At 38.7% G+C, this 27,259-nt stretch overlaps 3 protein-coding genes and 1 long non-coding RNA gene across 5 annotated transcripts in view; 3 read left to right on the top strand and 1 right to left on the bottom strand.

Moving 5' to 3' along the window:
• The window catches only part of LOC144635075 (tumor necrosis factor ligand superfamily member 14-like), a 255,865-nt gene extending 238,769 nt beyond the window's left edge, over window positions 1–17,096 (bottom strand). The window contains exon 1 of one of the 2 annotated variants that reach the window (XM_078494153.1): window positions 17,065–17,096. The gene's annotated coding sequence lies outside the window, so the exon portion shown is untranslated. The remainder of the gene's footprint in view (window positions 1–17,064) is intronic. The other variant, XM_078494154.1, reaches the window with a different exon arrangement.
• LOC144634980 (cholesterol 24-hydroxylase-like) lies at window positions 796–26,439 on the top strand. The gene is made up of 4 exons (XM_078494029.1): window positions 796–1,492; window positions 10,852–11,185; window positions 23,641–23,713; window positions 24,966–26,439. Exons 1-4 carry the CDS (start codon window positions 893–895, stop codon window positions 25,462–25,464), a joined length of 1,506 nt encoding a protein of 501 aa, XP_078350155.1. The 5' UTR covers window positions 796–892; the 3' UTR covers window positions 25,465–26,439.
• Window positions 8,802–10,433, top strand: LOC144635403 (uncharacterized). Its single transcript, XM_078494514.1, has one exon. It carries the CDS (start codon window positions 8,802–8,804, stop codon window positions 10,251–10,253), a length of 1,452 nt encoding a protein of 483 aa, XP_078350640.1. The 3' UTR covers window positions 10,254–10,433.
• LOC144635113 (uncharacterized) lies at window positions 12,289–14,753 on the top strand. Its single transcript, XR_013567312.1, has 3 exons — window positions 12,289–12,582; window positions 12,797–13,108; window positions 14,673–14,753. It is a non-coding gene; the product is annotated as an uncharacterized LOC144635113 (long non-coding RNA).
• Window positions 26,440–27,259: the final 820 nt, after the last annotated feature.

The raw sequence follows: 27,259 nt of genomic DNA on the forward strand, positions 1-27,259 counted from the left end.
GGGCGGAAATATGTCGGTATCACTGAAACTGCGAAGAACACTCGTGGCGGTCAGATTCCTTTGCTTAACCCCTACGTTAAAGATTATACGCCTAGTGTTGAAATAAACGTGTTCTTGTTGGCTCAACAAGTTTTTTTCTTTGTGTTCGTCACGTTAATTTCCTTCATTTTGAAATGTTACCTCCTCTTTCGCGTTACGTTCCTTTATTGGGAAGTAATTTTTCCTTCAATTCGCGTTAATTTAATTAACACAAGAGTTAATTTGATTCCTATGATAGTCTAAGGTAATCAAAAACTTTGTTTAGTAGTAACGGTACGGCGTGCAATGCTTTACTACCAGTACTTGTGACTTCCATTGTTATTTACGCGTTATATCGTATTTCCCGGGGGGGACATATTAAATCTGTAACGTTTAACCTTTAGAGTTACTTATACAACTTCGTAAGGGGTTTTGGGTGGGCTTCTAAGCGAAGGGGCTTATATCCGGGAGGGCTTATAAGTGGAATAAAAAGAACGTATTCGAAACGAGCCACAGGAGTGTTGATGGAAATACGTTTTTTAGTTAAAAACGCATAATAAAGCAACATTTAGCCCTATTCAGTACTGTCGTCCGGTAGAGGGGGGGGGGGGACCCCCGGGGGCTTATATCCGGGGGGGCTTATAATTGGATGTAACTTTTTTTGTTTCCAGGATGATGGGCCTATAAGCCGGGAGGGGGGGGGGGGGAGGGCTTATAACCGGAATTTTACAGTATAGTACCAAACCGTTGAATCAGCCTTGCAATTTTTCTTGATTGCCTATTGCGGGCCGATTTTGCGGGCCTACTAATTTTTGCCGGTGCGAAGGAATGGAAACGAGTGAACTTTGAACGCCTGTTTGATTTTGTTTCCAACATGGCGACGATCGCTTTCATTTTTTACTGTTTCGTAATTGCGTTTGCTTCTTTGCTGGGTGTTTCATTAACAGCATTTTCGCTTTATTTAGCATACGTTCACTGGAAGTATAGGCATCTGCCAGGACCAAAGAGAGACAGCTTTTTCTCAGGCAACATTCCGTACATCTTGCGTGAAAGAGCTCGTGGAAAAATCATCCATGAAATGCTAGACGAACAACGGCGTATTCACGGCCCTGTTGTTGTAATGTGGGCGTATCATAATCCGTTTACATGTGTAACTGATCCTGAGCTCGTTCGAAAGTGTATGATCACGCTTAACTTGCCTAAGAATCATCACGTGTACCGACATCTTGGCTATCCGTTTGGTAAGCGTATGGCTGGACGTGGTGTGCTGAACGAAGTCGATCATGCAGTTTGGCAGAAGCGTAGAGCACTGCTTAACCCGGCATTTCATCGCCGCTATTTGATGAATCTGATGCCTGCGTTTAACAACAGCTGTGACTTGTTTCTTGCGAAGTTGAATGAAATGGCTGATGGCAAAACTACTGTCGATATGGCACAAGAGTTTGCTCGAGTTACACTTGATGCTATTGGAAAGGTAAGTTTATAAACTAATTAAGTGCATCTGTCACAGAAAACCGACCATCTATGTATGGAGGTTATGAAATTCGAAATCCTTGATTCCCACTATTTTTTGTGGAATGATAGCATTACATGTGCCGATCACAATGAGCATAAAAGTTTGACTAGCTGCTTTTAATAAGCCAAGAAATTGGGCAGCCTTTTTTCCGTGATCCGAGGACAAAATTTTATCTTCAAAAATAACAAAAATAATGCATATTTTATTATTTATTTTCATGAAGTGATAAAAAGAAGGCATCCTTCTTTGGCAATATATGGAAAGGGGGTGGTATATGCTCTTAGGCAATATCATTAAAATTGCCTGCCATATCAAGGTAAAATATTCAGGGGTGGTCAAAAGTGAGTATCTATTTTAATTGTCAGACACCAGCATATTTTCACTTTTTTTAAAATGCCACTTCTCCATGCTCCAGCAATTTTGGGCTTCCATTCATATATGGATGTAAAGAAGATGGCCCCAGCTTTAAAAAGCTGTGAAGAACTTATTGGGCAATTGCATATTATGGATCTCATGCGCTGCTTCTTCTACCTCTATTTTGTAAAAAAATGGGTATTTTTAATGTTTTAACAACCTGTTGTCGGTGAGAAGTTTTAAATGAGATTTAAAAAACCATAACGTTTGACAAGACATTTACTGTCACAATCACACTGTTTCATCATTTCTCTTACTTTTTTTGCAAATAACGTTGCAAACCTGAGTGTTTTGAATTGGTAAGGCGAGGGGGAGGGGGTGGGGAGGGGAGGCAGAAAGAGCCTCCTCTTTACTTTCAAAAGTAATTAAGCTATTGCGTAGAAACTTTTTTGGAATGCTAAGCGCCCTAAACCTCGTAGGTTGATTGTGGTAACGTTTTAGCAGTGACGTCATATAACGTCAAAATGACGTCATCAACTTCAAAATCTTCACTTTCAAAATTTAAGATTGTTAGAAAATATCTAGAAATTTGCAAAAATGAATAAAAAATGAAAAATAAGTTTTACGTACAAAAAGCCTGAAATAGTTTTAAAAGAAACTGAAATTAATTTTTAAAATCTTTTGAAGGCGAAAATTAAACCATGAGGGTATGATCGATAGGGTGGGGTCAATATGCGGAAATGTGTTAATGTTTTGGTCATACTTCGTATCTAAAACACTGGACTATTGGAAAATTGAAAAACAATCTGAATAATGGCGAAAATTGACGTCCGCGAGCACAATATGCAACTTTGTTGTCGCCATCGTGCATGTCTTAAATAATACGTACCTAGCTGAACTAAACTCTAAGCTTCTTAGACAGAATGTGGCCAAAATAGTCCAACATCATAGTACTCCATTCCATGTTACTTCCTATTGCAAGTACAACAACTTAAAACATTTGTTAAAGCATCCTTGTACGGGGCTTTACGACGCTTAAAGTTCTCAGTGTCTATGTCAAGTAAGTCGCAGATGTCTTTCAGATCAGCAATACTAAATTTCTTTTCTAGTTTCCCATCTGCAGCTAACTTGCACAGGTTGTAGGACTTGTAGGTGATGGGATGCTCCAAATTCAGGCTGCCAAAAACAACCTTCTTTCTACGTGTGATGTCCTCTTCGCGTTCCTGCATCTGCTCTTCATCCAAAAATTCTTCTACCTCCTCCAGACTGGCAGCTGCGTTTAAAGAACCGTGTTTCTTTTTTGCTGTTGCAAGACGGGAAAAGTATGATGCAATCTGTTGAGAACTGAGACAGTCACTTCCAACAAATAGACGATTACCCTTAACATCTCGTTCTCTGCGCATTTCCCGAGCAACTTGAGTTGGCGATGCCTTATTTCCTGTTTCCTCGCCAATAAGGAATCTGTCATTAAGATACGCTTTAACGGTTTCAGAAAACCGGGCAGACTTGTGTGTTTTTAATGCCCATCCCATGGTAATATTGTTGACCCCCTGTCCACTCTGCTCAGACTCACATGAAAAGTTAGCGGCGAAAAGTGGCTTTGACAGTTCGTCATTTATCATATCAGCATAGCGACGCCTTATGTGATCAAACTGAGACTCCCTATATAAGCGACGAACGTGATTACCGAAATCTAGGTGCCTCTGGAGCTCTGTTTCAGTATCGAAAGAGCAGATACACCCGTCAATAGGGCATTCAAATAACGTATCCGTTTCAACTTCTTCAGTACCTGTAGGAGATGCCGTTTCCCCTTCAGTGTGTTTGGAACTCCCTGCCATTGCTCCGCTGGAACGGCATGTTTCCGGAAAGGCCTGTAGTACCTTAACCTTTGGAATTTCAATTGATGGCATATCGTCTTGTAACATGCGTTCTCCTTTTCCAATGTCAAACGCCTTCCAAAAGCGCATGCTACCTTCTTCGTAACGAATGTTGTGAATCTGACTAATTCCTTTTATTTTCACGTTTTTCACGTCAATTTGGCTGGATCGCTGTGGCATTTCTGCGACGCTCACTCGGCATCCCTTCACTCCACCATTACTTTCCAGGGCCTTTTTTAGATCACGCGCTGTCAGAATGTCGGTTTTCGTCTCTGCCACAAAGCGTCTTGCATGTTGCTTCATTGTCGCTGTCTTTCGATCGCATATATCTTTGCCATGTTGAGCTTCGCTGAAATCATAGCCAATGACTCTGATGCCAGTTTCATGACCAATACTGGGGAGGCTTGTCAAAAGATATGCCCCGTGATAACAACCGGCGTTGTCTGATCTTAGATAAACTCCTGTTAGCTCCGGATACAGCTCTTTAAGTGTAAAGAGCGTGTTCTGGGTAATTGAAGCCACTGTGATCTGGTTCTGATCGCAACTGTCGAAGACATGGACAAAAACGTCTACTGATAATGAGCATTCTTGTGTTTTTCGTATCACTGCTGTGACATGCCAGTTGATACCACGCTTTCCATAGAACTCAGCTGATTTTTCCCTGAAGTGCAGTGGCAAAAATTTCATCGCCCAATCTTCCACCAAAAGGGCTTCAGTAGGTTGTAACTGATCAAGGACCTCCTGCTTTCCCTCCTCTTGATTCACACTTCTCAAAATGTGAGCTTTCCATTGTTCTATCTTGTCTTTACTGTCATCCAGCAGGAAACGAAGATCACATATGTCGTCACTAGCCATGGTGCACTGCTCAGAGATCTTTCCTATTTCCTCCTCTAACGACAAAAATAGATCACGTAGTTCCTGGCACCTATCACACTCGAGTAAGTGGCTATGTGTACAGCTCTGCTTCAATTGTTCTTTCTTAGGGTCGCTTAGTGCAAAGAATCGACAATGGTCAGGAGACACAGAGAAATTGTCGCTTGTTGAATCGTTCACGACATGTGTGCTGTAGTCCTGCTTAAGGTAACGTTTGCAAGATAGGGCCAATGAACGCAGCCTGTCAGCCTTACTATCGGGCATTCCTCCGTCATAGAGCTTGCTGATAACTTCTTCTAAATTTTCAAATGCCTCTGAGCCGTCCGCAGTGTAGTTGTCCAGACCTTGAAGAGATTTTCTTGTCGATGCGGGGCAGACTTCAAGAATTCTGAACAAAGTTCTTACACTGGCCGGTTTAAATCCACTTTCGTCACAAATCTTCGTGTACTGGGCGATGATTCGCGCTGGAATCAATTTTCGTATTGGTTTTGGAACCACTAGTTCCACTCCACTTTCAAGTTTAATTTTGGAAGTACCGTATGCTGTGTCTTGCGAAATCATGTCGCTTGTTATGAACCTTAAAAAGTGGTCAACTTTGTTTTCACTGAGGTAGAACCTGTGAATTGGAGCTGTAGGCACTGCAATGCCTGGTCCATGTTCTTTACAATGCTTTCTAGCCTCCTTTATACGGAAATCTGTCAAACCAGGAATAAGGTCTTTCAATTGCTTTCTCGTAAAATTTTGGGCAAATATTGACAGAATTTCTTTTCTCGATTTTGAAGACTGTGCATTGTTATAGGCATCAATGAGATTCCGTAAAGTGCTGTCCGAGAGGGTGTTAAGAGAAAGTTCTTCATCTTCATCGTTGTTATCGTTGTTGCTAAGACCCATTATTGAACTGTTTTTCAAGTAATTCCAAAGCTCTTCACCTTGGCCAGGGGCAATTGATTCCAAAACTGGTCTTACTCCTTGTTTAGCGAACGATGCATAATGATGTTGAGTACGAGGGTGCAAATCGTTCCACTCTTTCATAAGAACAGAATCCAGATGTCTAAATGGCTCACTTATCCCAGTCGCTTCATGTAATTTGTACACATACTGGTTGTAGGCTGTTTTTGCAGTGGCTGGTGTAAGTGGTTGTTTGTAATCTTCATCGCTTATTAAAGAATCTTCCATACCAGACGGGCTGCTTAACACTTCAGGTGGAATAGGAAACCTTTTACGGGGTGTGATACTCTTAGCTGCAATATTCTCTGAAGATGGCTGCTGTGAAGACTTAAATTGTTTCAGATAACAAGCGTGCTTTTCCCGACACTGACGGCACACACCTATGATATGTATACAAATTACGGGTATAAGATTCATATTTCACATAAACGGATAGATGTTTAAGTTCGTTGACCAAAAACATAAGGGTGGCGGTACATGCGTTGTTTACGCTTCCTTTAATTCCGCGAATGATAGCACACTCTCAATCTAACCTAAATCTACCTTCCCAAAGATCAGAGAAGAAACTGTATAACATCTCCTTTCCTCCATGCAGAATGTCAAGCTAGCATTAAAAAATGCCAGATTGTGAAGAAAATTCGACGATATTGATCTTTTTTACTACGCCTGGTTGGATAGTTAGACCATGTGGTCTTATGTTTGATCCCAGTTCCCTAACAGATAACACAACACGCCTCAACATTGATAAAAGCAGAAATGTTTATACATAGTTAGGGACCCTATTCCCCTTACAAACTCGACACCACCTACTGGCAACTACCGTCATAGCATACAATTATAAAAAAGTAGTACCCCCCCCCCCCCCGCACCTAACCCCAACCCCCTAAAGTGTGTGAAGAATGTATATAGGTGAATAAAGAAGTTTAGGGAGAGAGCGCGTGTAGTGAGCGAACTGACAATAAATCAGTGTCTGGCAAAAAAGAGACATTATTTTGTTCTGCTTTCCCCTGCGTTGCTGGCCCGGGGGTTGGGGGGGGGACTCCCATATCAAAGAGACTGGGATGCTCGTCGTCTCGCCTGCGGGTGTAAATTTCGGATTTTGGACTCTTAGCTTAAAAATGTTTTAAAAAGGTATCTTTTAGGGGTCAAAGAAGAGTGAGTAACGCCCAGATTGGTCTCCTTTCGGGGTTTAATTCAAAATTTCCGAGGAGCATCCCTGTCTGTTTGATATGGGAGTCCCCCCCCCCCCCCCAGGGGTTGCTGGTTTACCGTATGCAACTTTCGGGCACGGTGGCACGAGGCGAGTTGTCTTGCAACTTGTCTCGCTGCGATAGATTACACGCAAAAATAACTTCCGTGACATCCACTCAAATGGACATGTTTCGGTATACGATGTAGCAAGCCTTGCACGAAAGGAATCAAAGCCTCTTTTAATAACGAGCAACAACGCTGTAACACCTTACACGAGTTTGTAACGCCTCCTGGAACTTGTCGCAAAGGCGCAACAAAAATGCGAGACATGTTGCATGAAACATTGGCAAGTGTAACGGGGCCGAACAAATATACACAGATTAATTACAATATACTACTTGAAACACTTACGGGATCCAATAATACAGTGTAAACCATACATTAACATGATTTCTTTCGCCATATCCGGTGTGATGTATCTATCAGGAATTGAAACCTTTCGTTTCTGAGTACTTTGAGTATGTTCGGGATGACAGCAAGCGGTTGAAGGTCTCCAGTGCTTGGCAAGCTCAAAGCGATGTGCCGAACATATTGTCAAGACATTTTTTTGTTCATCATTTACATCTTGAATGCCTAAAATAATATCAAGTATGTCTAATTTAATTTTTGTTCAGGGTTCAATTCTAGGAATAAAATAGTCTAAAACTTTAATATTAGGTAATTTGTAAATAGTGATGTTTAATTTATGAGAAGTTCAAGTGCAAAAGTAAGGCAATTCAGTCGGCTTGTTACGTTTAAAACGGTTACCTGCTCTGTTTAGAAGTAAATCTTTTTCCTGAATTTTCCATGTTTCAAGTTGAGCTGTCAAAGTCTCCAGCGAAGTCAGCAGAAGTTCGTCGTTTCCTTCTCTCACTTGTCGATTGCCACAAGGAATTGAGCTTGCCGCTCGCGCAAATGAACAAAACATCTTTTCTTTCCTGCATTCACCGTCAAATCGTTGAAAAATATATAGATCTAAGAAACTTCTTGTGCATATGCTACCTTTCGGTTAGAAAATAACTAACAAACGGATTCAAATAACATTTCCCTTTTATCAATCGTAAAATTTAGCTGCGAAACGCAAAATCAAGTTCAGCCAATGAGAGGTCTTTGTTCCCACGCTTTACAACCGCGGCTCACGCGCCGTAATTATATCAATAACTATGTAAACCACTTAAGGAAGATTGTTACATTCCTAGATCTATCCTTAGTACATATGCACAAAATACCGAAAAAGAGCTGAAAATTGTAAAGGATTAATTGAAGGCCGCAGACATAAATTTCGTGAGGTGAGGTGTCTGTTGAATATTGACTTTATAATTTCGTCGTTTATAAACCCTTTTGAAGACTTTGAATGACACATCCTTAAACGTGCGAAGGACCTTTTTGGCACGCTTATAAAAGTATTGCTAAATAATAAAATAATGTTACTCATCCTTAGGCCTGAATACTCATTATAGCGAAATAAATATATTCCACACGAATGAAACAAACACCGTTTTCTTTAGTGTCACGCAACGCGAAGCTGGCTGAATAGTCTAAAAGTACTTATGAAAAATTCCTAGAAAACAAAATTGCCCGAGCATTTTTATTTTTTATCTTAAAATATAGCTCCTTATCTTTGTCTCGGAGCATTCGTTTTATTAATAGAACGCTGGAATGCATAATTAAAGGATCTTAAAAAACACCACTTTTAAGGCAAAAAACACCAACCAACTAGGACACGTTATTCACGAAGGTTATGAAAATGAAATTCCTCAGATACAAAATAAATTCTTACATAGTCTTATTCAGTTTGCATTATTCTTCACTGCTATTAACTTTATTTTGATTTCTTGCGTCTTGGAGTTGTAAAAAAAATGTTTAAAACTTGTCAATATTTGCTTTTTTGAAGGCGATAAATCGCCTACAGTTTAGGCTTGACCTTTGACCTTCACTTTTTTTGTCATATAAAGGTCTGACAAATTTTAAACTGTGTCACGTTAATGGCCATAAGAAGTACTTCAACCACACCAACTTTCGTCGAAATCGGTTATTTTAATTTTCACGGCTCTGGTCGGCTCACTGTGACAGATGCACTTAAATCGCTGTATACCGTCATCCCTAACCATGGTGGACTAGAAGCCCTCAGCTTTTTCCTAGACAAAAGGACTGTAAAGGAGCCATCAACACCAACCTTGACCCGCCTGGCGGAGCTGGTACTGATCATGAATCTCAATGCATTTTCATTTAACGATCAACACTATCATCAGATAGGAGGCGTGGCAATGGGAAGCAAAATGGGTTCCAACTATGCGTGCCTGTTTGTCGGTTACATTGAAGAACAGATCCGCACCAACTACACCGGCTTTGTACCCCAACTTCACAAACGCTACATTGACGATGTGGTCGGAGCTGCACAGTGCAGTCGCCTTGATCTGGAGGAATTTATCAATTACGTCTCCAACTATCACCCAGCCCTGCAGTTCACATCCAACATCAGTGAACTGGAACTACCTTTTCTCGACATCAAGCTGGCAATTAAAAACAACACCCTACAGACGTCCGTGCACTACAAGGAGACAGATACACACAATTACCTCCATCATACGTCACTCCATCCGGATCATTGTAAAAAGGCAATCCCATACAGCCAGTTTCTTCGACTTCGCCGAATCTGTTCTGATAATGATGATTTTGTAGCCAGAACCTCGGAAATGAAGACCTTCTTCCTGGCGCGTGGTTACCCCGAAGCCTCACTCGACAACGACCTACGCAGGGTATCAACTGTCCGCCGAGACGACGCACTAACACCACCATCACACCGGGACGACAACGCAGAGAATAGAGTGCCGCTCGTATTAACGTACAACCCCTTCAACACCGGCACAAAACGCATCCTGCTGGACAACTTCGACATATTGTCCACTGATCCTGAGACACGCAGGATTTTCACCGAGTTCCCCCTAGTGTCGTATCGAAGCGACAAAAACCTCAGGGATGCTCTCGTGCACTCCCCTGGATACACGCACTCAGTCGCCGGAACTTATCCCTGCCGACGTCCTCGTTGCCTGACGTGCAAGTACACCACACCCCAAACGAACGTACAGGGCCCCAAGAGCGTCTATACCATCCGTGATCGCTTCACCTGCCAGTCTGAAAATGTTGTCTATTGCATCGTTTGTCGCCGTTGTTCGGTCCTATACATCGGTGAGACTGGGAGGCGCCTCCGGGAACGTTTCAGTGAGCACTTGCGAAGTATCCGTAACCACTCTCCTGGCTTCCCGGTGGCTGAAAATTTCAACTCAGCCTCCCACTCACTCAACGACATAGCGGTTTGTGGCCTGAAACAGTGCAGTGGCGGCAACACGCGCCGGAAACAGCAGGAAATGCGACTGATTTTCGAGCTCGGTTCTCTCAGACCGAGCGGACTTAACATTAATTTCAGTTTTATTTGACTGATCCTGCGCATATCAACAACATGCGCCGTACATTTCATTTGTACATCAATCCATAATTAATCGACTGTGTAAATTTCGCGCGCGCTAGTATTGCGCGCGCTAGCCGTTTGTTTTTCGTATGGCGCAACTCGCTTTTTAACATCGGCATTTTTACATTACACTGAAGAAGGGCTCTGCCCGAAACATCTGTAAATATTAATTTTTTGACACTTAAAAGAGTTTTTTCTCGAATTTTTTTTACTAAAGAATGCAGGGCCTGCTTTAATATTTAAACCTCACTAGGGGGGGGGGGGTTCGGGGGGGGGGATATAGGTGTGTGCTGCCGTGAAGGGTATGGTTTTCAAGGGGTTTATCTGGGATAGGGAATACCTTATAATTTGAAACTTATTTTTTGCAAAGATGGAATGGGCATATTTCGCGGGACATAATTTTCGCGATTTGGTCAAAAATATATTAGCATAAAAAAATACAATAAAAAACGTTTAAAGCAAATTTTTGTGGGTCTTTTATTTCGCAATATTTTAAAAGTTGCGGAAATTAAGTCCTGTCATAATGTAAGTATCAAGTATTAAGTGCAGTTTGATACTTTATACAGGTTGCATTTGATGTCGATGTTGATACAATCAGAGATGCCAACAGTCCATTTCCATCAGCAGTATCCACATGTCTAAAGGGGATTCAACAAAGCCTACGTAGCCCTTTTTGGAGAATCTCAGTGTCGACCTTTCCATTCCAAAGAAGTGTACATGAGGCAAGCCAATTTATTCGTAACTTTGGAAGGAAGCTGATCCTCGCGCGAAAGGAGGCTGTGTTACGAGGAGAAGACACCCCACCTGATATTCTTGCTCATATTTTAAGTGTTGCTGAAAAGGAACCAAGTATAACAGTTGAAGACCTGGTTGATGATTTTGCCACTTTCTTTGTTGCAGGTGTGATTTTTTTTTTGTCCAGAACATTGTTCATTCATTCAGTCATTTTTGTGTCATGCAGCGTATACTTGTAGAACTTTATAGCCCATTGTTTAAATTATTGTTTGCAAATAAAATGAAAACTTCACTGTCTACACAATAAATAAATTACAGTGGAACCTCGATTTAACGAACCTCTATATAACAAAGTCCTCGGTTTAACGAACGATTTTCTTCAGCCCGTCCAAAGTTACAGTAAAATGTATGGAACAGGACCTCGATATAACGAACCTCTATGTAACGAAATCCTCGTTATAACGAACACAATCCAGAGACCAAAACGTAAAATGTACCTCGATATAACGAAAAAATGTCAATACGCGACAAAAGATGAATTCAATGTGGAACAGACCAACAAAGATGAAAATCCTTTAATCCTGTAACAAGAGAACAAGTTCAAGTACATATGCTCATATCTATCTGCATATACTAGAAATAGCTGACACTAGGTTGCCCCCGAAGTTTCGACGATGTTTATCGGTTTTTCTTTGCTGTTCATCCTTTTCTACAATTGACATTTGATTGGAAATTAATTTTCTATTTTGGATGATTATTAATTATGATACGGTAAATCATGTAATTACAAGAACGCAACAGCATCTTGACATCATTTTGTCATGTTTTGCTGTGGTGGGGGATCTCAGCTAGACTCAAGCTAGACTTTAGAAAAAGTCCGTCGTCTTTATTAATTTTACTCGCCGGGATGGTCGACCTATCGCGACTTGCGTGGCTCGTTTTTGCGACTTCGTCGCTTTGAATGGGCCGCTTTGCGGGCTCGAATCGAACTCACTTCACTGTAGTAAAGTCTTGATCTCAGCGAGGATAAACTTTAGAAAAAGCAAAACGTTTTAAAATTACCATTTGAGCCGGCCCAATTGTTTTATAAATATATGGGCTGAGAGCCCGAGCATGAAGAATGACATGAGAATGATCAATCTTTAGAAAGAAAAGGATGTCGAAAGAATTTCTTACCTCTGTCAAAGCAAACGCCTGCCGCGAGTTTTAAATAATCTCGATGATTTGGTAAGTGCAGAATGCAATATGGAACAATTGAAAGTATGATCAGTGCGGCGCGTAACCAGAACTGGATATCTGATGACGTCATATTTTTTTCAAAATGGCGCCCGCTTCAAGGGACAGTATAGTGGTAGAGTTTTTAGGTCCTGTATACGCGCTGAAGTACCCATGTCCCACAGTACTTTGGGAACTTAGCCTTTGAACAACAAGGTAACAGACGAGTGTGAGAAAATGGCGTCTTTTCACGTATTCTTTGAGTTCTAGAGGAAAAAATATTGATTTTTGGAGCATTCGATAGCATGAGGCTGCTTGACCAAGCATCAAACATCTAAAGATAAAAGGTGCGTAGCAATTTTTTCCATCTTTGGAAAAATTATTTTAAGAATCTGTATACAATTTGCTTTGATTTCGTACTTTTTTCGTTGTAGTGCAAGACTTATTCACATAGTGCTGTGGTTTTGAAGATACAACTTTGTGTCGCGCCATGTGCGTTATTTGTAAAGTGATACATCGACTGGACTGCTTATGCCATGTTCGTTTAATGTTCTTTTGCAGTCTGTTGGAAAAGCACATCGCTTTCGTGAAGAAAAGATGCCGGTTGTGTAAGAAAACCTTATCAAAGTGAAAAATGGTCCAGAACTGCTTTACGACAGCGGTTTGAAACGAAATTTTGGAGTTTTTTGACATCGATGTTGAGTGAGTAAGACACCAAAGATGTTCACCCGAAGAAAGTGTATTCAGCTTGCAGTCAATCCTGATTTGAGCTTATTAAAACCTGCTCAACATTACAACTAATAGAAGTCAAGTCCCTCAACTAGCTATGGTGAAAAGCATCAATTTCATCTTTTACTGGTGGATGAAAATAAGGTAGGTTTTTATTTGTACATGTATCAGACCCATGGGTAAAAACAATAGTAAGCTTATACCTGGCTGAAAACAATGCAAATAATTAATTGTCTTTGTGACATTAATCACAGCAGAAAATAAAACAACTCTGCATACTGTTATTGCTGGGGTTTTTTTGTTCAACCAGTTTGCAAGTTATTTTGTCTGTGCCGCATGGGTCTGGACATTGCGGTCAGGCAATGTCCCCTGTTTTTACCCCTGTTTTATGAGTCAGATGAGTCTGAGTCAATGAGTCAAATCAGTAGAAAAGTGATTTTCACACAAAGTTAGTTATAACCTATTGAACCACAATAATTTTTGCCTGAGTACAAATTACCTTAGAAGCACTCCAAATCATTTGCATGTGGTTAGGTTTTATTTGTTAGTTATGGTTGCACTGGCTTTTTCAAATAACTTCTCTTAAATAATTTATTATTTGTGGGAGGTGCAGTGGCCCATTAATGGCTAGCATGCTGGACTCTAGATTAAGCAGTTCAGGTTCGGGGGCCCGGCCAGGGCACTACATTTTGTTCTTGGGCAAGAAACGTGCCTCTCCCACCCAGATGTATAAATGGTTACTGGTGAATTTACTGTCAGGGGTATCCTTGTGATAGACTAGCATCCCATCCATGGGGAGTAAAATACTCCTAGTCGCTAAATGCTACAGAAACCGGAATAAGCTCTGGCTGTGTGGGCCACTAGGCTTGGACGCAGACTTTATTTTGAATCATGCACTCATGACTTATTGACGTATAAGACTCATATAATATTTATTTTCATTTCTGGTATTTTTGTAGTATTTACGTAATTGTTCATGGGTATATCTTGCTTGTTAAGTTTAGGGTGACTGACTAAATTTTAAATTCATGTTAGCATTTCTTGCACTAAAAATTAAGAATTTCAAATTTGAGAGCATCTATGGTAATTATAATAACCTTATATCCAAAGCTGATCTCCCCTAATTTAACTGCTTAGCTATCAACCATATGATCCTTAATTTATCTTTTGAATCATTGCTGAGAAGAACAGATTTTTTACTATGGATGAAAAAAGATAAAAAGTGAAACTTGCCACTTCACAATTAAGGTGGACATGATTAGGGTATGGGGAGAAACTGGACTGCTGTAACAAAATCTTTTTTACCTTGTATATGTATATATACCCATGGTATAAAATAATGTCAATAAAAATTGTTCACAAATTTTATTATCTCTTGCTATCCAAAAAATATGGGGGGGGGGGGGGTTCACATGGTATTTAGCACTGAAATATAGTGAAAGCATCAGGCTATCATCTTTTCAATTCAGGCCTTGGCCTCATATCCTGAAATCTTAGTGGTTGTGGAGATAATATGTGGGAGAAATATGTGGTAGAATATTGTTTGGGAGTCTTGCACTAGCTGCAATCCACAGACTTGGCAGTATGCAAATGCTGACAGAATCATTTTCACCTCTCAGTGATAGCTAATATATGTAAAAGGAAATAAATAATTATATGAGTTGAGCTGCTCTCATTGCATTTGCTAAAATTATACTATTTTTTCCAGGTCATTGCAAGAAAGCTTTAAAAGAGGAAAAAAGGAAGTTATGATATGATCAAGGAACATAATAAAATAACTTTTGAATGAGTGGTGTTGAATGCTTTTTTCAAGTTACCATAAATGCTTGTTTCAACCCTGCTTTCACACAAAATACAAACACTGCAAAATTTTGAGTATAAACAGAAAAGTGATTGAAGTTCCTGAGGCAGCAGCAAAGAAAGATACCCTGATATAGGGCTGTTAAAATCCAAATAATACTGGATACTGGATTTTGTGACGGGATTAATTGAAAACTGTAGTGGCAGAACATTTTTGGAACCGAATGATACTAATATTTACATTTATCACCTCAGTGTGAACTTTTCTCAATATACAATTGTAATCAGGATAATCCTGAACAATTGAAGTATTAGAACTTTTGTACATACATGTACCTGGAACATTTTTAAGACTAGATGTTTTTAGTGATTATTAGAACATTGCATATGACACAGAAAAGACCTAAACGATCTAGATTGTATGCACTAAGAGTCGAGTTTGATTTAATTCCCGCTAGTACATATTAAACAGGAGGGAGATTTAAAATGATCGGAAATGAAAACGAGAGTGTACTACAATACTGGTCAATACTTCAACTGTCATAAAAGCCTGATGAAAAAATATATCATTTGCATCAGACTTCACTTGAAACAGCCTCATTTTTAAGGCTGAATTATCTTTGTATGTGGCGAACTTGAGAACGAGATCTCGTGCAAAAAATCCTTTGTACTATTGATAAGTTCAGCGCAGTGCGGCGGTGGAATCTTGATTTATCGAACTCAAGAGGAAACGAAAATTGATTCGAGTAAGCGTGCGTTAAATTGAAGCGTTTAAATACGTAACGCAAATCCAAGGAAACCAACCACTGGTTTGAGTTTTACCGAGGTTCAATACAACGTGGGTTAAATCGGGATTCTATTGCTATTATATTCTTTCATGGAGCTCGAGGGCCGACGCCATATTTGCTTACCAACCCACTAAAGCTTAGTCCTTTCGCGATCAGAACAATGTTTTGGTCAGTGAGTGAGCCAATCAGATGACAGGAAATCATATATCCAGTTCTGGTTACGCGCCGCACTGATGATGTTTTATATATGTTCGTGTTTATTTGCTTTATTTACTTTCGGAAAAACTGTTCACAGGCTACTTGTACTCTTTCCCAGGTGTTCCTTACGCTAATCTTTGCAAACGTAACACGACACTTTTGTTCGTTTGTAACAAAATACTTTTGTCTTCCTTGAAAATGCGATAACATGAAACTTTTGTTTTTTGTTTTATTCGGGGGCAACGTGAATATTGAACTGCTCGAGCGCCGAAGGCGCGCGCTCGCCCAGCGGATCGCTTCGCTCGCCGACTCGGGCTTTCGGCACTCGCGGGATCGCGCCTTCGGCGCTCGAAGAGTTCAATATTCACGTTGCCCCCAAATAGAGAGCCTGCTCGCAGGCTAGTTTTACGGCGGCATCGATGACATTTGTTTAATTTAATTAAGTTACGGTTTAGACTGCACGAAAGACGATTCTCAAAAACTAAAGAAACAAATCTAATCAAAAAACATCTTTTTCGACAGGTTTTTTAAAACGCAGTACAGCTAGGATATTTGTTTCCTGGTTATCAGGTGTTCACGCCGAAAATCCCGGTGCAAGTTTTTGCATACCTAATTACGAAACCGCTGTGAAAGTCTCAAAATCTAATTTAATTAATTTGCGGTTTTTACTTGGCGCCACGAAGTCTGCAGGAATCCTACCACAAACACGCAATACAAGCGATGTTCATGAGAGTTCCAGCAAAAAATGTAGACTAAACTGCGCATGCGTTTGGCGTAAAGAACGTTGCCCTACAACGTCGAGTAGTACCACAAGGAGAGCAAAGGGTTTTCTGAAACAAATATATACGTTTGAGATCTTCATATGAAAGTAACGTAGATGTGCTCCAGGTTTTACCTAGGGGTACGGTCAGGTGCTCCCCACCCCCACCCCCTCCACAAGGAATAATTAATTAATTGATATTAATTAATTAATTGCTGATTAAAAGTTTACACCATAGTGCTTTAGCGCTTGAGGGGTTTAGGGGTTTATCACACGACTGCCCACCAAACCATCACAAAAGTGCATTCTGCACTAATAATCACAATGCATTTCGAGATCTCTTTTGAATTTCTTTTCTTGATGCCGCATATCATCTTGTAAAATTAAAATTTCGTCCGGAAGTGGACCGATCAGGACTTTTAAAGTTTTCTCCATTCAAGTAGTTTGTGCCTGGTAAATCACGGTCAGTTGGACAAAGGCTTTCTTATCGTAAATCACGCTTCATGACAACGATCAACTTTTTAAAAGGAAAGGATACCGAAAGAATTTCTCACCTTTGATAATGAAAACGCTTGACTTTCTAAAAGTCGCTCGCTTCTGGTTTCCGGTTTCGCCTGCCGCGAGTCTTTTTAGTGCAGAATGCACTATTGTGATGGTTTGGTGGGTTGGCGTTTGCTAAACCCCTAAACCACTAAACCACTAAACCACTAAACCACTAAACCACTAAGCCACTAAACCGCTAACGCGGTGTAAACTTTTAATCACCAATTAATTAATTAATATCAATTAATTAATTATTTCTGTAAAGGGGGGAGGGGATGGAGAGCACCTGACCGTGTGCCCTTGGTAAATCGGGGAGTCCATTACGATACTTACAATTGAAGAACTCAAGGTATATATTTGTTTCAGAAAGCACTATGCTCTCCTTGTGGTACAATTCTTTCTGGAAAAAAATACTTTGCGCTAAACGCATGCGCAGATCAGTCTTCATCACGAACATTGCGTTTTTCTTCTGCAGAAGGATTCGTGTAGACTCCGTGGCCCCAAGTTAAAACCACAAATTAATTGAATTAGACAGTAAGGCGTCATAGCAGATCATGTGAAATAATTCTTGATATGGCAATGCTGTTTTCTTAGAAAAGGTGATCTAGCATCTCATAATTAATTGATAACCTGATAACATCTGTGTTATAATCAATGTCGCCTTCTTTGCAGAAAATAAATCACGTTACCATAGACATCATGTTACATCCGTTTTCGACAAAAACAAAAGTATGTTACATGTTTTTGACAAAAACAAAAGTATCTTGTTTGCTGTTTCAATAACAAACTGAAATTCAAGCTATCGAAAATTAAAATAACAGTGACGTGTTTAGAAATTTTGTATTAAAGCCTAACGTGGTGTGCTTTTCAATGCGGTTGAATTCCTGTAGAATCTGTGGCGTTAATTTAATTAGACTTAAAAGGCATCACAGCGATCTGCGAGAAAAAAACAACAATATCATGTTACATCCGTCACTTCCTTTCCTTTTATTTGTTCTCCATCGGTTGAACTAACCTCCGTTTTATTTTGTAAAACCTCTGCCGCTTTAGTGTTTGAACATGCTTTCGTGACGGTTCCGACATTTCTTGAAAGAAATCTTCACACTACGTGCTTCTCGGCTTCATGCTTGAGTGAGCGTGTGACGTGTTCACAGCGCTTTCGTAAATCGTAATTAGGTATGCAAAAACTTGCACCGGGATTTTCGGCGTGAACACCTGATAACCAGGAAACAAATATCCTAGCTGTACTGCGTTTTAAAAACCCTTTCGAAAAAGATGTTTTTTGATTAGATTTGTTCTTTAGTTTTGAGAATCGTCTTTCGTGCAGTTTAAACCGTAACTTAATTAAATTAAACAAATGTCATCGATGTCGCCGTAAAACAAACAAAAAACAAGAGTTTCATGTTACGGCATTTTCAAGGAAAACAAAAGTATTTTGTTACAAACGAACGAAAGTGTCGTGTTACGTTTGCAAAGATTAACGTAAGGAACACCTAGGAAAGAATACAAGTAGCCTGTGAACAGTTTTTCCGAAAGTAAAGTAAAACAAATAAACACGAACATATATAAAACATCATACTTTCAATTGTTCCATATTGCATTCTGCACTTACCAAATCATCGAGATTTTTAGTTTTTAGTGCAGAATGCACTATTGTGATGGTTTGGTGGGTTGGCGTTTGCTAAACCCCTAAACCACTAAACCACTAAACCACTAAACCACTAAGCCACTAAACCGCTAACGCGGTGTAAACTTTTAATCACCAATTAATTAATTAATTAATTAATATCAATTAATTAATTATTTCTGTAAAGGGGGGAGGGGATGGAGAGCACCTGACCGTGTGCCCTTGGTAAATCGGGGAGTCCATTACGATACTTACAATTGAAGAACTCAAGGTATATATTTGTTTCAGAAAGCACTATGCTCTCCTTGTGGTACAATTCTTTCTGGAAAAAATACTTTGTGCTAAACGCATGCGCAGATCAGTCTTCATCACGAACATTGCGTTTTTCTTCTGCAGAAGGATTCGTGTAGACTCCGTGGCCCCAAGTTAAAACCACAAATTAATTGAATTAGACAGTAAGGCGTCATAGCAGATCATGTGAAATATTTCTTGATATGGCAATGCTGTTTTCTTAGAAAAGGTGATCTAGCATCTCATAATTAATTGATAACCTGATAACATCTGTGTTATAATCAATGTCGCCTTCTTTGCAGAAAATAAATCACGTTACCATAAACATCATGTTACATCCGTTTTTGACAAAAACAAAAGTATGTTACATGTTTTTGACAAAAACAAAAGTATCTCGTTTGCTGTTTCAATAACAAACTGAAATTCAAGCTATCGAAAATTAAAATAACAGTGACGTGTTTAGAAATTTTGTATTAAAGCCTAACGTGGTGTGCTTTTCAATGCGGTTGAATTCCTGTAGAATCCGTGGCGTTAATTTAATTAGACTTAAAAGGCATCACAGCGATCTGCGAGAAAAAAACAACAATATCATGTTACATCCGTCACTTCCTTTCCTTTTATTTGTTCTCCATCGGTTGAACTAACCTCCGTTTTATTTTGTAAAACCTCTGCCGCTTTAGTGTTTGAACATGCTTTCGTGACGGTTCCGACATTTCTTGAAAGAAATCTTCACACTACGTGCTTCTCGGCTTCATGCTTGAGTGAGCGTGTGACGTGTTCACAGCGCTTTCGTAAATCGTAATTAGGTATGCAAAAACTTGCACCGGGATTTTCGGCGTGAACACCTGATAACCAGGAAACAAATATCCTAGCTGTACTGCGTTTTAAAAACCCTTTCGAAAAAGATGTTTTTTGATTAGATTTGTTCTTTAGTTTTGAGAATCGTCTTTCGTGCAGTTTAAACCGTAACTTAATTAAATTAAACAAATGTCATCGATGTCGCCGTAAAACAAACAAAAAACAAGAGTTTCATGTTACGGCATTTTCAAGGAAATCGCTCTTGAGACCTTGGCAGTCAACATCCGCAATAATAAACAGATAAAGGGTATATCCGTCGATGGAAACGAATTAAAACTAACAATTTTTGCGGACGATATGACATCGTTTGTTCGTGACAGAGCCTCTTTCTTTGTTCTCATGAACACTGTCAAGCTTTTCGGCAGATACGCTGGTTTAAAAATGAACCACGAAAAAACTGAAATCCTTCCACTAGGTAATATGGTGCTACACCCCCAGGATTTCGGTGTGGAAGAGATTAAAGACGTTGTTAAGATTCTCGGTGTCTGTTTTACTAACGACCACCTATTGTTTGATAAAAGAAACTTCGAGTCAATTGAAAAAAGTGTCAAAGAATTTCTGCAAGGTTGGAGTTGGAGAGGCCTCACAATTATCGGCAGAATACAAGTAATCAAATCGTTCGTTATTCCAAAAATCCTATACCGCGCAGCTTTGGTTTCTTGTAAAAAAGATTTTATTAAAAAACTAAATTCGCTCATCTACACGTTCGTATGGAAAGGTAAAGATAAAATAAAACGAACGGCGCTTATTAATCCAGTTGAGAAAGGAGGTCTAAACATGCCTGATATCGGGTCAATGATCTCTGCACAGAGAATAATATGTATAAAAAGATATTTAGATCCGTACACCGCAGGCTGGAAATTTTTTTTAGATACGTATCTTAAAAGGGTAGGAGGCAAATTCCTATTTCATTGCAATTTTGACTTTGAAAGGCTATCGGTAGTTACTCCGATCTTCTATAAGGAATGTCTAATCCTATGGTCCTCTATGAATAAAACAGATCCCTCTACACTGGAAGAAATTTCTAATGAAGTAATATGGAACAACAAGTACATCTGTATTGAAGGTAAATCTGTCTTCAGCGCCAAAATACGTGAACATGGTTTATATAAAGTTGGCGAGCTCTACGACTGTGCGGGGGAGCTTGTGTTTAAAAAAGAACCTATGCGATCGGCTCTTTCACCCATAGACACTTTCTTACTGTTCAGTATATACAAGGCTCTTCCATTACATTGGCGAAATACTTTATACGCAAACAGAGGTCTTATACCTTTTCACACACATCCACTAAATCTCTCCACTTTTCATATCAAAATTAACAACGAAGAAAACGAAGTAGAAAAATTGCAATCAAAATCTTTGTATAGCAGCCTGATCTCTAAAATTGTACATGCGCCCACTGCCATAAAGAAATACGAAGATCTTTTTAATACCGAGTCTTTTCAATTAAACTGGAAAGACATATTCCTTTTACCATTCCAAGTAACCTTGAGTACAAAACTACGCGAATTTCAGTACAAAATATTAAATAGGATTCTCTACACAAACAAGTCGCTTCATAAATTCAAAATAGTCGACTCCCCATTATGTTACCTATGTAAAGCGGACATAGAAACTATAGAACACTTCTTTTTCTATTGTCCACGAGTTAGGATGTTCTGGAATGAAGTTGTGAACTTGTTTAGAGACCAATTAAAAGTCTCTAAGGACTTCGAGATCACAGATGTTTTATTTGGAATAAGTAATAAAGAAACTCACAGTTCTTTGATGAACTATATCATTCTTGAAGGCAAATATCTCCTGTATCTTTTCAAATTAAATGACAAATTTTTATCACCAAGACTTTTATTAGAACGTATTAAGAATACTTACAAACTGGAACGTTTCATTGCGAGAGAGAACAATAATCTAAATTACCATTATACGAAGTGGGAGCCTCTGCTCCCTCTATTATCACCTTAGGTTTAATGTCTAATTAAATCCTTTTTAATTGTCACCCTTTCTTTTTCTTATTCTTATTGTAGTAAATTAACCAAAAATTACCTGTATCTGTACCCGCTGTCGGAGGCAGTTTGTTTGTTTTTGTTTTTGTTTTTTTGTTTTTATTTGGTCCTTTCAATTTGTACTAAGTTTAAGGCACGTTGTGCAAGGCTTGTTTAATATTGTAATTCGTTTGTGTCTGTAGCATTGTCATTAGGTTCGTGTATGTATTATTGTCATTGTAATTTCTAAAAAAAAAAATAAAATACAAAAAAAAAAATTTTCAAGGAAAACAAAAGTATTTTGTTACAAACGAACGAAAGTGTCGTGTTACGTTTGCAAAGATTAACGTAAGGAACACCTAGGAAAGAATACAAGTAGCCTGTGAACAGTTTTTCCGAAAGTAAAGTAAAGCAAATAAACACGAACATATATAAAACATCATACTTTCAATTGTTCCATATTGCATTCTGCACTTACCAAATCATCGAGATTTTTTAAATTTCTTGTAAATCTCGTCCGGAGATAGACTGATCAAGGCTTTTCTCCGTTCAAGTAGTTTGCGCTTGGTAAATCGCGGTTTTGGACTAAGGCTTGCTTATCGTAAATCGCAGACAAATTTGAAGATATGGCTTGATATGTTCGTACGTGTTCCTAGACATATTTCTTCTTCGGCCACTTAGATGTAAAAAATGTGAATTTTCTTACTTCTCTGCGAGTTACTTAGTTAATTATCGCGAAGTCTTTTCAACAATTGCATTGCTTTCGGCGTTTAGACATTGTGAAATGAATAGGCCTCGAATAAAACCTCAAATTATCTTTTTCAAAATTCTGCCCAACTGCAATCAACCTTTACAAGCTTCGTTTGTTTACTTGTTGTCCTCCGTGCACGTGCTCATGCTTGGGCTGTCATATTACCCAATCATCGTTTACTGCGTCATCATTGACCAATCACCGTATGTCGGCATTTTACAACTCCCGATACCTACTTGCGGGCTTTCAGCTTGTCGGCATTTTACAACTCCCGAGACTATTTGCGGGCAAAAATTGATCAAATCGAGATTTTTCCCAGTATATACTATATATTCGCGCGGATTACAATGATGCCTCCTCGGGTTTTGGCCTCTGGGCCAAAACCCGGCGGGGGCAATTAGACATTATAAATGTTATTTTCAGAAATCGTCAATATCCGAAAATGCTGGGTTCGTAGTGCAGCGTAAAATTGTTAAAAATTGATTAACTATACCTCGATATAACGAACATTTTGGTTGTTTTTCCGCGAATTTGTTATATCGAGGTTTTCGATATAACGAACCCTCGATATAACGAACAAATTTCCCCAGTCCCTTGGCACTTCATTAAATCGAGGTTCCACTGTAATAATTTAAGCTTCTCAGGAATAAAGCTAATTAAAAGGGAATTGCACTTTTTGAAAAGTACATGACTGGTCATGGATGAATGACTATTGTTAATAAAAAAAATGTACAGAGGGTTGGGTGGGGGATGGGGAGGAGGGAGAGTCGGTTTTTCAGTAGAAAATCACACATGTAGAGCTCTATGCTCAGTAAGTAGTGTAAAATCCCCCTTTGATTTCTAGTTATTTCAAGAAATAACAATAGAAAGACAATGCTTACTTGACAAAAAAAGAAGCCAAAGGCTTACATTGTCATAATAAGAATTTGAGAACACAAGAGAAATTTAGAAAACACAAAATTAATATGCCTTGTGCTATAATTTACATTCATACAAAACAATAATGGTTGATGATGATTGATTGCTTGATTGATTATACTGCTTATAAATACCTAATTATACATTGTATCTATGACAGGTCAAGAGACTACATCAAACCAGTTGTCTTTTACCCTTCATGAAATACTAAGACACCCTGATGTTGAAAACAGGTTTGTAGAAAATATAAAAATGTAACTGCATTAGAATATAAAATAATATAACCCTGTATTTCATAGATTGATGGTTTATACAGCTTTTGTTACCCTCAAGATAAGTGGATCATACAGCCGAGTTTCTATACAGACCCTACCTCCCTCTTTACATGCTCAATTCTCCCCTGTTTCAGAGACACCAACACCACCACCACCACAACAAGAGCAGCAACAACATTTTGTTATAAGCATTATGTTACATATGTACTGTATGTGTCACTTCGCTATTCAAGGCAGGGGGGGTGAAGAATAAAATGTAATAAGGGTAAATGATAGCAGTGATGGTTAGAAAAATGTCATTTTGTTTCTATAAAAAAAAGACAAAAAAAAACAAACTAACAAAGAAACAAATTACGAAAGTTACTTAAGGCTGCCTGTGAAGAAATTAACTTCAACGTAGTCTTCCTTAGCTGAAAGTACATCAAACATTAGGTCACGAATTGTTTTTGGTACGATTCAGACTTGAGACTCTGATAATTGCAGACTAGAGTTCTAAAAAATTATGAGAAATGAAATATTTTTAAATTACAAACTTAAATCCAACCAAAGAATATCCAAACAGAAGACATAGCTCCCAAAGATCCTTTAGTGGCTCTGATTTGATGTTGTTTGTTTCTAAATTTGTAAGAGCAGGTATGACTGTGACAACCAATCAAAAACACTGTGTTGTTTTCTGTAGATCTACGTCATCAGTATGGAATTTTTCTCTTATAGTGCAGGAAGAGAAGCATGACTTTTAAGTCGGGACACATTAGATGACAAGTTGCTGCAATAATGTTGCCTTGTGTGACATGGTGCATTTCTGCGACAATCTTTGTCACTGCAACAGAAGCTTGTTGCTGCGATTAGTTGCAAGAATTCAAACCAGTTTGAATTCATGCGACTGATCTCAGTGACAGAATGAGCAAAAGCAGCATTTTCGCACCATGTGTACACTTCTGCGACAAGTCGCTGCGACAAAATATAAATTAACAAAAAGACAGCGCGTCATGTATTTTTGCCATATTGATTTGGAAAACAACTGGTAGTTCACTTTCCCACTATTCTAAATTAAATTTGCTGCATGTCAAGCGCCTTGTCGCAGCAGCTTGTTTTGAAGCAGTGCACACAGAGCGACTTGTCGCAGAGACCTGTCGCTGGGACTTGTCGCCTATGTGTCCCAACCTTTACTTACATCTGATTCATTGCGAATTTGTTATCTTTTGTGCAGAATTATTCAAGAAGTTGAAACTGTGCTAGGAAGCCGTCAATTTGTTGAATACAAGGACCTAGGAAATCTTCAATTCCTGGGGCAGACTCTGAAGGAAGGACTGAGACTTCACCCACCTGTAGCAGGCACTACACGAGTTACAACCAAAGAAGAAAACATTGGGGGTTATATCTTCCCTCAAGGAACCTGCGTAATGATTAGTAGTTATATAATGCACCGATTTCCTGAAGCGTGGAAAGAACCAACTAAGTTTGATCCTGATAGGTTTTCACCTGAGGCGAAAGGCGAAATTCCACACTCCGTATTCTTTCCATTTTCTCTTGGCCCAAGGACTTGTATTGGACAAACATTTGCTCAGATTGAAGCTCGAGTGTTTATGTCTAGATTGCTGCAAGAGTTTGAGTTGACGCTGTGCCCAGGTCAAGATGAGATTATGCATGAAGAGAGCCTTACTTTGAGACCTAAGGGGGGTGTACTGTGTACACTCAAAAGAAGATAGAAAAAACTAAAGGTTGTTAGGCTCACACAGGCAGGCAAATAATATATTAAGTACCAGTTGAGACCATTTTGATAATTGAATTAGCCTGTGGTTTGTAATTTTCATCAGAAATTGAAAAATTGCTTAGCAAGAACGTGTGAAATTTGTGTCTAATCGAGTCAATTTAACAAACTAACAGATTACTCGCTGGTGCTCATGTTTGTTTTGATTGGATAACAAAAATTAAAAAACTCTTCAAGTGATTCAATAAAGATTTACAAAAAACTAGGACTTGTTTCCCAAACAAGGGCTGGGCGTAAATCCATATGTACATTTTAGGAAGTATTTTTAATCGGCTGAGTATGTAGTGCAAAGTTGATTTGAAATGCAAGTTTAGTTACACAGCACAACACAACTGTGCAACTGCAAAGAACAATTGCTGATTGGCTATTTTCCAATAAAATAATTTGAGTAAAAATTAAGTTTTACAGTGCTGTGTGCGTACTGTTGCCATTTGACAAAGTTTTTGATTAAATCTTGACATCTTTTTGACAGCTCTTTGATGGCTTTTGTTTTAAATGACCAATCAAAATGCAGGAAGTGAGGGGGGCGGATCTGACAGTTGTCTGAGAGTAAACGTGGAACTCGACAACTCTGCCACTCACAGTTGCGAAAAACATGTCAAAAACATGTCAAATATTTAATATTTGACAACTTTTTGACAACTTTCTAATAATACCAAAAACTTTGTTTAGTGGTAACGGTACGGCGTGCAATATTGTAATACCAATGCACATTGTATTTGTGAAACTTTTTTAATGTTACAAACAGATGAGGTTTTTTGATATCTCCATGAAAGGGAAACTCATTCTGGTACTGTGATTTATGCTCCAGTTCGATCAGTATCAAATGGCCCACATGCTAAGAATTGATATTTCATATCTGTGATACGATATTATTGAACTAACAGAACTAAATTAAAAGAATGTTAGATGATCTCCAAAGAGATTTATTTTGTTTTATCTATTGCCTATTTTGGTAAATATACACGTAAAGACACGTAAAATTTATGAAGTTAACTATCTCATTCCAAATTGAGAGAAATAATAGAGAGAATTCAATTAAAGGCCAAAAAAAAGTTTTATTTTCTCTTCACTTGTTATTGTAGTGATTGTAGTGAAAGTAAGCCTCTTAGGTGGTAATTGTTATTTCATTAATATAACATACGACAAATTTACAGAAAAAGTACTATCGCTGAATTAGCAATCTTAATTTAAGCTCAAGAGAATGAATATTGGATATTATCTTGTAAAAGTTTTTTAAAAAAATGTACGAATAAATGAATTTGAGAATATACTTTTCTTGTTTTGCGTAGTATTTCCAGTTTAGACAATTTCCACTAAAAGTTTACGTTGCAGTTAAGAATCCTCGAGTACCATTAAACCGATCGAAATATAAAGTGCTTTCCATTTTTGTGGAAAAATCGGTGAGAATTTTCCGGTAAATGGAACAAAACAATTTTTCAACAAAAACAATGGTACAGGACAAGCATTCCGGAAAAAAAAAACGAGAAAGGAGGAATACCTGTGAAGGTATCTCCTTTTCTCATGAACATTTCCAAGAACCGTTCAGTTTAATTTTTCACTGGAACAACTGGTTTTTCTGTACAAAATGGAAAGCCGCTTATAACTTATCGCAACACTTTATCGCTGTACCGTGAATTCAGCCTGCTGATTTTGTTATGATTGAAGATAAATCTGATTCATTCAGTATTTTAATTTTGCTTTTGTTGCTGATCTCATTGGGCAGATCGAGC

Source organism: Oculina patagonica, chromosome 13 (assembly GCF_052425735.1).
Source record: "Oculina patagonica isolate OP01 chromosome 13, crgOcupat, whole genome shotgun sequence".
In the NCBI taxonomy this organism is placed as follows: Eukaryota; Metazoa; Cnidaria; class Anthozoa; order Scleractinia; family Oculinidae; genus Oculina; species Oculina patagonica.